Source organism: Cuculus canorus, chromosome 3 (assembly GCF_017976375.1).
Source record: "Cuculus canorus isolate bCucCan1 chromosome 3, bCucCan1.pri, whole genome shotgun sequence".
In the NCBI taxonomy this organism is placed as follows: Eukaryota; Metazoa; Chordata; class Aves; order Cuculiformes; family Cuculidae; genus Cuculus; species Cuculus canorus.
Genome location: NC_071403.1, coordinates 5,842,178 through 5,855,439, shown reverse-complemented (window position 1 = coordinate 5,855,439; position 13,262 = coordinate 5,842,178). Strand labels below are relative to the sequence as shown.

The 13,262-nt window shown below is 37.8% G+C and overlaps 1 protein-coding gene across 2 annotated transcripts in view; it reads right to left on the bottom strand.

Moving 5' to 3' along the window:
- The window catches only part of MYOM2 (myomesin 2), a 79,652-nt gene that overhangs the window by 30,527 nt on the left and 35,863 nt on the right, over positions 1-13,262 (bottom strand). The window contains exons 8-13 of one of the 2 annotated variants that reach the window (XM_054063400.1): positions 11,844-12,027; positions 8,434-8,608; positions 6,963-7,084; positions 6,159-6,179; positions 5,470-5,657; positions 2,822-2,948 (exon numbers count right to left, since the gene is read on the bottom strand). In XM_054063400.1, coding sequence (XP_053919375.1) covers positions 2,822-2,948; positions 5,470-5,657; positions 6,159-6,179; positions 6,963-7,084; positions 8,434-8,608; positions 11,844-12,027 — 817 coding nt within the window. The remainder of the gene's footprint in view (positions 1-2,821; positions 2,949-5,469; positions 5,658-6,158; positions 6,180-6,962; positions 7,085-8,433; positions 8,609-11,843; positions 12,028-13,262) is intronic. The other variant, XM_054063401.1, reaches the window with a different exon arrangement.

Genomic DNA, 13,262 nt, shown 5'->3' with positions numbered 1-13,262 from the left:
AAGCAGTAAGAGCACAACACTCTTCAACTGGTTTCATAACGAGAACAAGGTAATCAGCCAAGGAGCAGAAAGGTCAGATTGTTCATTATGAAAATGGAAATTTCACTCTCTTCATTTCCTGAAAGTGCCGTGTATTTTATTTCTATATATATCATTTAAAATGAAGGATAATCTTCACTCATTTATACACTATGCCATTCCTCTGATGTTTTGAAAACACTGTAGAGTATAAGTCACAGATCCTTTCTTTAAGGAAAATAATTATTCTACTGATGATACATTTATATTCAATGTAACAATATTATAAGAAAATGTAATTAACATAAAAGGATTTAATGTCAGGAGATTAAACATTTTGTTATTAACAGCTTTGCTATATCATTAAATATAGAAAATAAGATTTATGAGCTCAGAGGAATTTAGCTAGAAAACGTAGAGAACAACTCTCTGACAAGCAGCTTTGCAGAGAGAATCTAGGCATTAAAATGAAGCAAACTAGGAATTTAGCATAACTGTGTAAAAGTTCTTTAAACAGACAAATAGAATGGTATTTGTAAGCAGGCAAATAATCGCAGGAAATGTGGAGTTACCATTTCTCTGCTCAGCAGTGAAAAAACTTTATTTGAAAGAATGTTTCCAGTTTGTTCATTGCCATTCAAGAAACACATGGACCAACTAGGAAAAGTTTAAAGAAGAGCAAAAAATTCTTTAGTTGTAATATATGAGTTGCATGAACTGGATTTTGGCAATTAAAGGGGAAACATAGAGGCCTGACAAAGTCTTTAAACACATAGAAAAGCTGTTGCAAAAAGGAAAAGAATAACCTCATCTTCATGTCAGTGTTGGACAAGACAAGAAACAAACAGCCTTAAATTTCAGGAATAATGATTCAGGAGTGTTAGAAAAACTTTTAAACCGTAAGTATAGTAAGATTAGGAATAGATCCTGTCCAAAGAATCTGGACTTTTTCACAGGTGGAAGTCTTTAAGGATGGATTAGATGAGCCTCTATCAATAAAATAGGGATAGGTAATCCTGCACATGGGCAAGGAGCTGAATTCAATGTCGTTTGAGTGTCTTTCCTAGTAAATGATTCCTTGATCTTAACTCAACTGTTCCCTGTTCCAGGCAAGAACTACTTTTACATGTAGCACAAAAATAAAAACTCAAATTTTCCTTCTGCCTTATGCTAATTAGGCTTTTTTGAAATCACTAAAAATTCCCATCATTTTATAAAACCAAATTTAGGTGTTGGATTTTTTTTTTTTTAACTGAGAACACAGTTTGGTTTTTTTAACTATGTGAACGTTTAGGCATGAAACAGATTTGTGTAGGTGTTAGACAGCTCTGATGACATTACCAAGTACTAGAATGGATCCTTAATTGCATACCAAAGCTTAATGTTATAAATAGAATTCAATTTAACGACACTGCAGTATTTTACAACTTTTTGGGGAACAGAAGGTAGAAATATATTAAAGTGGTAGGTGCCTGTGTTTTCATTATAGGCTGTATGGTGACAGGCTTTGTTTAGACAAATCAGTACCACACATCAGAAACAGCTTCAGCAATAGCGTTACACTGTATGAATGAGGGTGTTATAAAATAAGCAAAATAGGCCTTCAAAACCCCGTCAGAGTTTATTTACAGATCTCAAGCTTTCCTGATGGGAACCAACTCCCTAGACGTCTAAAAGTTAGATATAATGCATATGCTCACGTGAAGTAGATTAAACTTTAACTTTCTTTTGCTCAGGGTCCTGAATTCGCAGTACTTATTGCACAATTTTTGCAGAGTTAGCTTTGCAAATAACGGTCTTCGGTTACATCTACACTGCTAATCTACAGAGAACCTAAACACAGGGCTGAGTAGTAGGACGCAGTTGTTCCTACTGTGTTTGTTAACACATTTGTTCTAACACCTGGCTAATAATAGTCTCTCAGGTAACACCTAGAGGAAATATGTGAATAAAGGCACACTAGCTGAGACTGAGCGACTGGCTGTAAAGTGCAAGCTGTACCTGCCTCTACGTCAAAAAACAGGCTCCCGTTATGTCTTATTTATGACCAAAAACAGTTTGGGAGCCTAAAACTCCAGGAATATCCTTAATAGACTGAGACTGTGGGGCAAAGATGCCTATGTGTCGTACAGATAGTGAGTGTGAAGTAGAGCTTGCAGGGCTGAGGGTGAAGAGCTGATAGAGATAAAAACATAGGCTAAAGGCTGAAGGCTTTCTGCTCTGAGCTGATGTGGGCAGTAAATAAAGCAGACACTCAGCAAGCTAAGTTCACTCACTTCCCAGGATATTCATTGTCAGTAGGGATGTGCAGGTAGCTTATAACCGGAGATCTTTCAAGCAGTGGCAATCTCAACAGGTAACGTGGCAGAAATCAATCAGACGACATCCAGCAGAGTCTGGCTGGAACACTACACTGGCTGTATTTTAAGGTGTTTGTACTGAGACCTTATTACTCTCTACAACTACCTAAAAGGAGGTTGTAGAGAGGAGGGAGCTGGGCTCTTCTCCCAAGTGACAGGGGACAGGACAAGGGGGAATGGCCTGAAGCTCCGCCAGGGGAGGTTCAGGCTGGATATCAGAAAAAAATTCTTCACAGAAAGGGTCATTGGGCACTGGCAGAGGCTGCCCAGGGAGGGGGTCGAGTCACCTTCCCTGGAGGTGTTTAAGGAACGGGTGGATGAAGTGCTTAGGGACATGGTTTAGGGAGCGTTAGGAATGGTTGGACTCGATGATCCAGTGGGTCTTGTCCAACCTGGTGGTGGTGATTCTGTGAATTGAATTAATGAGGAACTAAAAGACTTACCAGGTTCTGGCATAGTCCAGGCTTTACACTTAAAATGCTCACTGGGATCTGAAGGTTGACCTATTCCAACTAGATTTGCAGCAGCAACTTTGAATTCATAGAAGGCATCTTCTATCAAATCCTCTACCTGTTTTGAGAAAACAATTCAAAATGTCAAAAGCCATGATCTATATTCTTTTAATCAATTAAATACTTAAAAATAAGCATTGGTTATTTTAATTAATAATTAAATTGGTTATTTTAATTGGTTATTATAATTAATAATTAGGCCTTACTGGTGTGCTGGAGTAATGGAATGATTTAATTTGAAAATTGTACTCTTAAAACGTGCACACTGCTGGGATTTACATTGTACTTCCATGTGTCAGTCACATCATCCTAGGAATAACAGCACTCAATGTATTGGCATGAGAGGTTGTAGAAGGTTAATGTTAAGGTTCAAAGAGCCCACTCATTGAAAGATCACTAGGAGATACTTATGAGTGGGTGTTCTAACAAGAAATATATTTTTGTATTGTTTATGAGCGGCTCTTCACAAGCGTCTCTTCTTAAGCAAGAGTCGGAATGGTGGTTTGGTCTAAAGAGATCATAGCAGACTAACCAAAGGAAAAAGGACAACAACAGGAAACTCAAGGAAAAGCCAATCCAATTAATTCTGCAGTGTGCTGAGATAACTCTGGGAAAGATTATCTTCGTAATTTTTTTCTGTCTTGTGTATATCTTTTAATATTACCTACCATTAAAACGTGACGAAGTAAGCACTGGAAACAGAATGATCAGAATCTGTGCTATACCATTGTAAATATCTCCATTAAAAGAACTCTGATGTAGTCCATCACTACATCACTGTATCATATTTTGAGGTCAAGGTAGACAAACTATATGGCATGAGCTTCTTGACACCCTGAAAGCCTCATGGCAGCAGCCTTCCTCCATCCTTCAGCTTCCAGAACATGCTAAACCATAAACAAGCCTTCTAAACCTCAGTTATCTGCATAATTTTCCCAAATTTATATTTAATCATGTGCCTTGAGAGAGGTGCTGCTGAGGGTAGTAGTGGAGATACTGAACAGGTCAATAATAAGTAAACTATAACTATATTCTCTGGGAAAATGTGAGATAAAAAAGGATTGAGGTGTGATTTTTTTTTTTAATGGTAACAAACATATGATGGGATGGTAATCTGACACGGTAGCATCAAATACAAGACCAAGGCAAACACCATAAGCTAGGAAAAGTCAGACACTAATAAAATTTAGACAGAATTTCCTGAAGATAGATAGCTATATGATGTGATTCACAAGACAGAATAACAGCTCAGCCTGTAAAAATGGTTTTGAAATCCCACGTTACTAAGGGAAAGAATATTTGTGGGGTTCCCATTGAATTTAGAAGGTTAAGCCTTTAGTAATTTCCTGGTGCTCTACTGTATATCTCAGGGCCTTCTCTGCTTGCAGTGTGTCGTAAAATATTCTGTGCTACTAATAGCTGTCTTGCTTTTATTTCCCATCAGTATTTCAGATCCCAGTCATTCAAACTAATGTATGAAGATCACCTTCAGGCACAAATACAGTTACTGGCAGGACTGAGACTTAAATATCCAATTAATTAAACTCTGAATGGCTTTCCTTAATTTACATTACTCATTTGTTTACAAATGCATTCAAAATGATAATATCTGGAAAGCCTTGCTTAGTATTGCCCTTTCATGCCTATCCTACCCTACCTTTTTTATTTCCTAGCATCCATCCTCCATCTGCTGTCGGAGATGCCAGTTATAAGCACAGATACACCTGAGTATTGTCAGCTGCCTTCTGTTCATAAGTCATTCTTCTTGAGCTCATCTGTGGCATTATTTTATACTTTGGTGTCAAGATCTACTTTGGCCCTAAGGTTTATAGGAAAGTGTCTAACTTGCAGAAATAATTTTAAGGAGTATTCAGGAATAGAATCTGCTTAACTTAATTTAACAAGTGTCAGATTGATTAATTACTTGCTGTATCCTATCTTCCTAACCTTTCCTCATGGAACTTCACAACAAAATTTTCCTCTCAGATATATTGAGTACATTTTAAATGCAACCAGAAGTAATTTATTCCAAGACTAAATTCATCGCTTTGGTTTTCTCGAAAGGGGGTAATGAGGCGTAATTGTAGGTTTATTAATACACTCCCTTTTCCAACTGAAGGCAGATATTGAGAATACCAACATGGACAGTTACATTTGTTCTTATCCCGTCTCCATTTCATATACAATTCTCCAGTTCTGCAGACAACATGGTCATCTGTCCTGCTAAATGTTTCTGTCTTTTCTCTGCATGTTATTACAGTGGTGATACATACAGTCCTGATTAACGAGTATAGTTTATGAAGCATTTTATAGCTCATCACGTTCTTTGTGAAAAATGTGCTTCACAACTTTTTACTCAAAAGTTCCCTCATCTGAATGGCCTTATTGGTCTTAGAATTTCGTAGCATCAGATGGTACTGATTTTCTACCCTAGTTTTTAGGCTTGTTACACTTCAAAATGCACAATGGTTTTGCTATAGTTAAGTATTTAAAGAATTTCTCTGCAAGAAAGAACTGTGCCGAAAGCAAAGAAAGAGCACGAATCAACTCCTGAAAGACAAGGATTAAAAAGTACCAACCATATAAATCGTCTGGGTAATAAGTGAAGAATTGACTTCATGCCAGTTTTGATGGTTAGCTTCCCGTTTATCCATATAATAGCCAAGGATTGGTGAACCTCCACTGTACCTTGGTGCTTTCCAACCAAGGGTCATTGAATGACCATCACAGTTCAGAAGTGTGATACCATGAGGATATGATGGACAAGCTATAAGGAAAGAAGCATCCTGAGAGTTAGGACAGAGTCTTAAAAACTGCAGTGTAGAAGTGGTATAGTGGTTTTCGTATTGGTTTTATTTTCTGCAGCTTAGGGCTATCAGTTGCATGTCTGTAATTAAGCAGTTCCAAAGCTGCTAATCAACATTAACTTTATCTCCAAATATAATCATGGAAGCTTTGGAAACATGTTTAATATGCTTGCCTCTCAAGGGTCTGCAAGAAGGAAGATAACCTTTGGTATGGAAACGATTATGCCAGTAAAAATGCAGAATCACACAATCAAAATAGTCCTACTAAATTCCTGTTAAGGTTATTGTAATGGATAGACTCCACACACACCCCATAAATGTGTGCAAGATCCTTGTGCTCTGTGTTTGGTGACATACCTCATGCAACCCTCCTCTTCAAAACACACAGTAACAAAATAAAAGGTGCAAGTGCATATAAGACACATGGGTGACAGATCAGAAAGTGTTTGTGCACCACCTACCCATATGAGATACACTTTGTCCTATAAAAGCAAATAGAATAAGTTTGTCAGTAACATCTCATCCAAATTTATTTTCTACTACCCATTCTAAATCATAAATTTTTCAGAGGATTTTGTCTGACAAGTATGCATGTTGCTCTTCTCCAAGAAGTGGAGGCCATTCAGGTGGAGGAAAGCTGTTCTACTTTAAACTTTTCAGCTTGAAACGGAAACTGCGTAGAAATTACAATTAGACCACAGTAGCTGAGTTCTGTGTACTCTTTGTTGTAAGTAATTATCCAGCCCGCCACTCATCATGTATGATTCCTACTGAAGGTTGCACAGTGGACTATTCTTACACTGAAATTTTGCCTTCAGGATACCAGAGGAGGAAGATTATGCTCCAGCCTGGAGCAGTCAAAGGAATTTCTCTGTTTGGCCCACATAAATGAAGTTTCTTGAGATTCTTCTAAACTGAGTAGATTCCATGCTAAACTGATCTGCAGCACTCCAAATCACCCAGAAGATACTTGTCAAATTTGATCAAGATATATTTTTCTGTTTTTACAACCGAGAAGCAGAAAGCAGCCTGGCCGTTACAGAGAACTGACTCGATAGTTCCATCAGACATTACGAACAACTTTTATTTTAATATATGTTTTTTTCTGTACAGTGTCACATGCCAGAGCATAAACTTCACCAAAGAGATGTGTTTGATAGCTGGAAAGAGAGCAGTTATGGCAAATGAGACCAAAGCAGTTGACTGCTGAAAATATGTGACTCATTCAAGAAACAAAAAGGTGAGTTGCACACAAGTATACTTACTAAGCGCTGCCTGCACTGTGATAGCTTCCGACTCCTGTGAGTTTTCACTGAATCCTACAGCATTCACAGCTTTCACACGGAACACGTACTGCTCTCCAGTTTCCAAACCATGAACAACAAACCTGGGTTACATAAAAACAGTCTCACATATGACTATGTATTTTACAGGAACCATTCTGTGCTGTAGTATGAATTCATGGCAACAACAACAAAGCTCAGAGTCATTAGTACTTCACAAAGGAAAATACTCCCAAGAAGGAATACGTAATACAACGACGTATTGTAGTACAATATCTTTGGATGGGAAACTGGAACAGAACTTACAGTACTCATTAAACTGCCAGTGCTGGTCTACCAGGTAAAGTCAGAAAAACTATAACATATTCACCCTAAACTTTGGCTTGCTAAATTTTAATCTATCTGGGGAAGGGACTGTATTTTTTGTTGTCTTTTCATAGTTAATATCAAAAATAGCTTTCAGGTTTGATCTGAAATTGTAGGCAATTATTGTAGCAGATAGTGTAGTCAGAACTATCCTATCGTAGGATATGTTCACATAGAACAAATGCAATGTTTTTCTTATTTTTGTGCTGTCCCGATCCCATTGACCAAGAATTAGCCTCTAGTTTTTCTTTGATCAAATTCCTTGACTACTTGATCAAAGGATTCAGCAGACTAGAATCACTCAAAATTAGTTAATAACTGACAAAATACAGTAAAAAAACATGGTGATCTTGTTATATACCCATAACAAAATATAAACTACACATCTAAACATTGCATTTTGTGAGTGATTCCAATAAAAGTAAGCATGATTATCACAGAGGAAACTACTTGAAGAATCACATAATGAAGTGAGATATTTTGAGGAGGGAGTTAGAAAGTATCAGAAATTGATGGGACTAGCGTTATAATACAGGAACTAGAAACAGGGGCTATTATTCTTTACCCATAGATGAAGAAGATCAGGGAGCCCTGGTGTTTCTTGAATGGGACACTTGGATCTCCTGCGCTTTCCCTACCTTGTTTGTAGCAGACATGGCGTGGCCTTTTTCGTTGATGTGCATGGGAAATGCCCTGGAAAGCTCATTAGTTCCCTCTCTTTCTCATACTTTTCCTCATGTGCACGAGGTCTGTTTACCCAATAATAATTCAGTCTTTAAGAAACGCATTTATTTTATGCTTACTCACGTCCAAGATATAAAGAATCATGTCTGTAGAATCTGCTTTTTTAACTCAAAACAATGCAACAGGCAAAGGATGCTTCTGTTCAGAGAAAAATAAAAGAGCAAAGGCAGAAAGCCTGCCCTGCAATCTAAAAATCTTACCTCTGATAATCTGCAGACTGTACTCCTTCACATTCATTCAGCATTCACCTTCCACAATAACACCATTGCTTAGCATCGAAATTGCCTTTAAACTACCCTTATAGTTTTCAAACCTCTCCACAATAGAGAAGTATTTTCAGTACCTGTTATATTTAATAGGTTTATGGTTACTAGGTTCCCAGTGATTTGATCCCACCACAGAATAGTCAATGTAGTAGCCATACAAGTCCTCTTCATGTTTTGGTTTATCCCATTGAACCACAACTGATGTTTTGGTATTTCTTGTGGCCACTACTCGACCAGGTGCAGATGGGACAACTAAAGAAAAAGAGATAAAATATTTACTATTATGAAATGCATAAAAATAAAAGTATCTTGAGGTAGATACAACACTGTATGAAAACTAAACATATTTAATCACTACAGCTATGACTTTTCTAACCATGTCATTATGGTTATACAATATATATTTTAGCAATTTTATTTCATTTGTCTGCAGAATTCTATGTATGTATGTATGTATATATGCACTTATTTTTGCATTTATTTACTTAAACGACAGAGTTCCCTACCTGTCTGGTTTTATATAGGTTTTCTGAGTGAGTTATAGGAGAAAATATTTCCAAATATCAGTGTGTGTAGAGTCACACAGATATGAAAATGTGGTTTCTCAAAAGTTCACTCTCAAATAAGAGGCTACTGCTTTATCAATAAGAAATGTACATAAACTGTAAAGGTATTATAGTCAAGAAATGTTACCTTCCAGTCAACTAATGGCAACCGCAATCTAAAAGAGGTCAGCTTTTCAGGACAACTTTAAGCATACATTTTGGTGTTAAGTGTTTAGCTAAATTTAGCTAGATTGATTTCATGGAAGCGTAACAATCGTGATTCGAAAGGATCTCTGAGGATCATCTAGTCCAACCTGTCACCAACACTAAGCTGGATTGTCAGTCAAAGGTTTGTCTGAATCTTGAAAACTTCTGACAACAGGGATTTCAAGCTTTCCTGCACAACGTACTCCAACTTTGCACTGTTGCCCCTTTTTCTCTAAGAGATTAAGGTGCAATTTGAATCTTCTGAACTACAGTTTGTGATTGCTTCTTTTTCTTTTGTTATCTGGCATTGCTGAGAAAAGTTTGGCACCATCAACTTTGTAAGTGACCAGACTGAACAAGTCCAGCTACCTCCACCTCTCTTCATAGGTCACAGCCTTTGGGCTCCTGGCTATCTTGGTTGCCATCCAGTGGAGCTCTCCAGATTGTCTTCATCCATCCCTCTAAATTAAGGGAGCCAAAACTGGAACCAGTACTCTGGGATCAACATTGCAACACCAAGCAGAGGTGGATAAAGCTTTCTTTAGTCTGCTGACTACAGCTTCAAATGCAGCATAGTACCGTTCACTTTACATGCAGTGAAAGATTGCCATTGGTTTATATTGATCTAAACACACAGCGTGTGCATAAATAGAACTAGAAACGTTAAGATCTTAGTAAGGGGAAAACATACAATCTATACACTATGAAATATCTGTCTGAGTTTTTGTAATGTAAGGAACTGAGGCAATGTCTCAGTTTTTCATGACGGTTTAAGAGAGGAATCTAGCACTTGCCTACTGTAGTCATTTTCATTTCCTCATATCTATATGTTTCAGAGAACTACAAGCAGCAAGAAACAAAAGAAAAGCAGCATTTTTTTCATTTAGTCTTTCAATCTCAAAATTAAAAATAATAATTTTATAGTATTGTACTTTATGCAGTAAGTCAGTAAAATTAAACAGGTTCAGTTTGAGATAAAGCAACTTAGCTTTAAGAGTTTATGTGTGTCTACAGGCACACACTCTTATGCTGCTAACATAGTCAGGATCTACGGCTCAATTCAGTTACTCAAATAATTCCTTTAGTGTCATTTTAGAGCATCTGAGTCTTCTTCATAGAGCTGGCAGATATGACGCAGGAGATACTGAAAACCTACAAGCATCAGAAATGGCAAACTGAAAGCATTTCAAAAGGTGCTAATTAAGACCTAATTCAACCGAGCCTCTGATCGATGGTTGGCAGAGTCCTGAAAATGACTCATCTCACCACAAGGTAGACATCTATGGCTGGGTGCCATGGAACAACTTATTGCAACATCAGCCAACTTATTCTTCGGGCTCCATTTGCCAGAGTAAGAGCAGAGGACATCTAGAGCACCTGTAGATGCCTACATGGAAACACCTAACTTTAGATGTTAGATCCCTTTCACTACTCAATCCAATTGCATAGTATAAAGTGCCGTTTTGGATGGCCTAGGATACCCCATCAGTCCTCCAGTTTCTGCTTAAGAGAGAAATCGATCCATCATTCCTGTGCAATGTTTGCCAGCCCCATGAAGTTGTCTCAGCTACCCTCAGAAATGCCAAATCGTACTATGTGCAAGCAACTAAAAGGAGCCACGTGTGTTTGAAGCATTTTAGCTCTGCTGGTAAACTCTATCTCTGAAAACACTCCTGTCATTTCCCTTTAAAACAGGATCTTCTGCTTTTTCCTTTCAGCTATAGCTATGATTTATTCAGAACATCTTGCATTAACCCCTGAGGGATAGACTATTTTCTGTACTAAGTAGAATAAATACAATATTTTTCTTCACTACCTTGGGGAATGTTGAATGGTTTAAATAATTTATACGCATTAACGAGACATCAATTCAGGAATACATAAGAGCAAAAGATGTTTATATTTCCTCCTGCATAGTTAGAGACCAAGCTAAAGGTAATGGATTATATTGTTTTAGAAATTATGGTAAATATTAAGAAGGCTATATCCATCTAGTGAACTGTGGTATATCAGATACTGTAAATATTTCTTATATTTCTTGCAAGTGTATTTGTAAGATACATGCTCTTAAAGTGACAGCTGTCAATACACGGGGCTTTATTTGTGGCTGCTGCAAAACTGCAAGAGCAAACCAAATATTTGAGCAACAAGATGAATAACCACTCTCTAAATTTCCCTCTTTTTTTTTTCAGTGTGACCCCAAGTTAAACAATTCATTTTCATTTGGAGAGTCACCAGTGAATATATAGATGTAACTTCTCTCACCTCTAAAATCTGCTCATCTGCATGCCATAGAAATTCTTCACCAGCAGTAATTTGCAGCTTAGAATACTAAGAAGGAAACGAAAGACTACCTTGTCTGGCTGAAGCTGTAGAAGTGTATGATTACCTCAGTCAGACAACATGATTATCTAAGTTAACGATGAACCTATGTAATCGTATTTTTGATGAGTCACGTTAATAGAACACTCTGAAAAATGAGTAACTAAAATTAGTTTGATTTTTTAACAATTATTGGTCTCAGCAAAGAGACTTGTGATCATTAGGAAAATTTCGGAATATTTGTAATATTTAGCATCTCGGTCTTTTTTTAAATCCTTCACAGTATTGAACCCAAATCAATTCAATTACTGATATTGTAATTATAGTGACCTAATTATAATGAAAGTTGTCTATTTCCATCCTGCAAAATACCAATTGCATTTAATAGTAATGCCTTATAATTAATGCCTTACCAATGGTATCTTGTGGTTGAATAGGTTCTGTGATTTCAGATGGATCACTGATGCCATGCTTGTTTGCTGACAAGACTCGGAAAACATATGATTTTCCTTCTGCAAGGTCAAACACTGCATAACGAGGAGATTTTACTGCAACCTGTGCATTAACTCTTTGCCAGCTTCCACTGCCAACCACAGACTACAGAAAAGAGGGGGGAAAGAAAAAGCTGTGAATCACTTCTGTGAAGCGTGAAAAAATGAACGTATGGCTGTGTTGCATCCTGTGATGAATTTATTTAAGAGCTAAAGGAGAAGGATCATTCTCAAACGCCTTGCTTTAACATATGTAAATTGTCATAGCTCATGCATTCGATTACTCCACAAAGAGATTTGAACACCTCACTGCCTCCTTGCCTGTCTAGACTTGAATTTATGCACGCTTGTACATACAGCTGGCCTTCAGGTAGGGCCATGGCTGTCGACTGTGATTGGTCCCAAAAGAATTACTCTCATGTCCTGCAAAACTCACTTGAACACCCAAAAGTTGAGTATGCAGCAAGCAAATCCTAATCCAGATTCTGCAGAAAGGTAAGGAGGAAGGTGTTTCTTCACTCATTGTTATATCTTTATATATTCATAGAATCACAGAATCATAGAATCACCAGGTTGGAAGGGACCCACTGGGTCATTGAGTCCAACCATTCCTAACACTCCCTAAGCCATACCCCTCAGCAACTCATCCACCCGTCCCTTAAACACCTCCAGGGAATGTGACTCCACCCCCTCCCTGGGCAGCCTCTGCCAGGGCCCAATGACCCTTTCCATGAAAAATTTTTTTCCTGATGTCAAGCCTGAACCTCTCCTGATGGAGCTTGAGGCCGTTCCCCCTTGTCCTGTCTCCTGTCACTTGGGGGACATTCTTGGGACATTTCCCTCAAATGAGGCCATGTCCCTAAAAGCATAAATCAAATGAAATAATTACTTTTAAATATTCTCACTGTAGCAGCTGCGCTAATCATCATCACAACTCCACATGGAAGAGAGTCACTATACCAGCACTTTGAGAGAAGTTTGCTGTCCTTTGGGTTAGAATGATGGAATCATAGAACAGTTTGAGTTGGAAGTGACCTTAAAGATCACCCAGTTCCAACCCCCCTGGCATGGGCAGGGACACCTCCCACAGGATCAGGCTGCCCAAGGCCCATCCAACCTGGCCTTGAGCATCTCCCCAGATCAATTGTTAACCCAAAGAAAAAGTTAGTCATGGGGTCTTTCAGCAATTTTTGTACTATCCAAATGCTCTATAACTACCTTAAGTAACATTTCCTTTAAACACAGAAAGGTGCATGTAAATTAAATGTTTACAAAATTTTGGAAAAGAGAGTCTGTGAACCAAATCCAATAAACTGTGAACTTCTCAGAGGTGGAACAGTA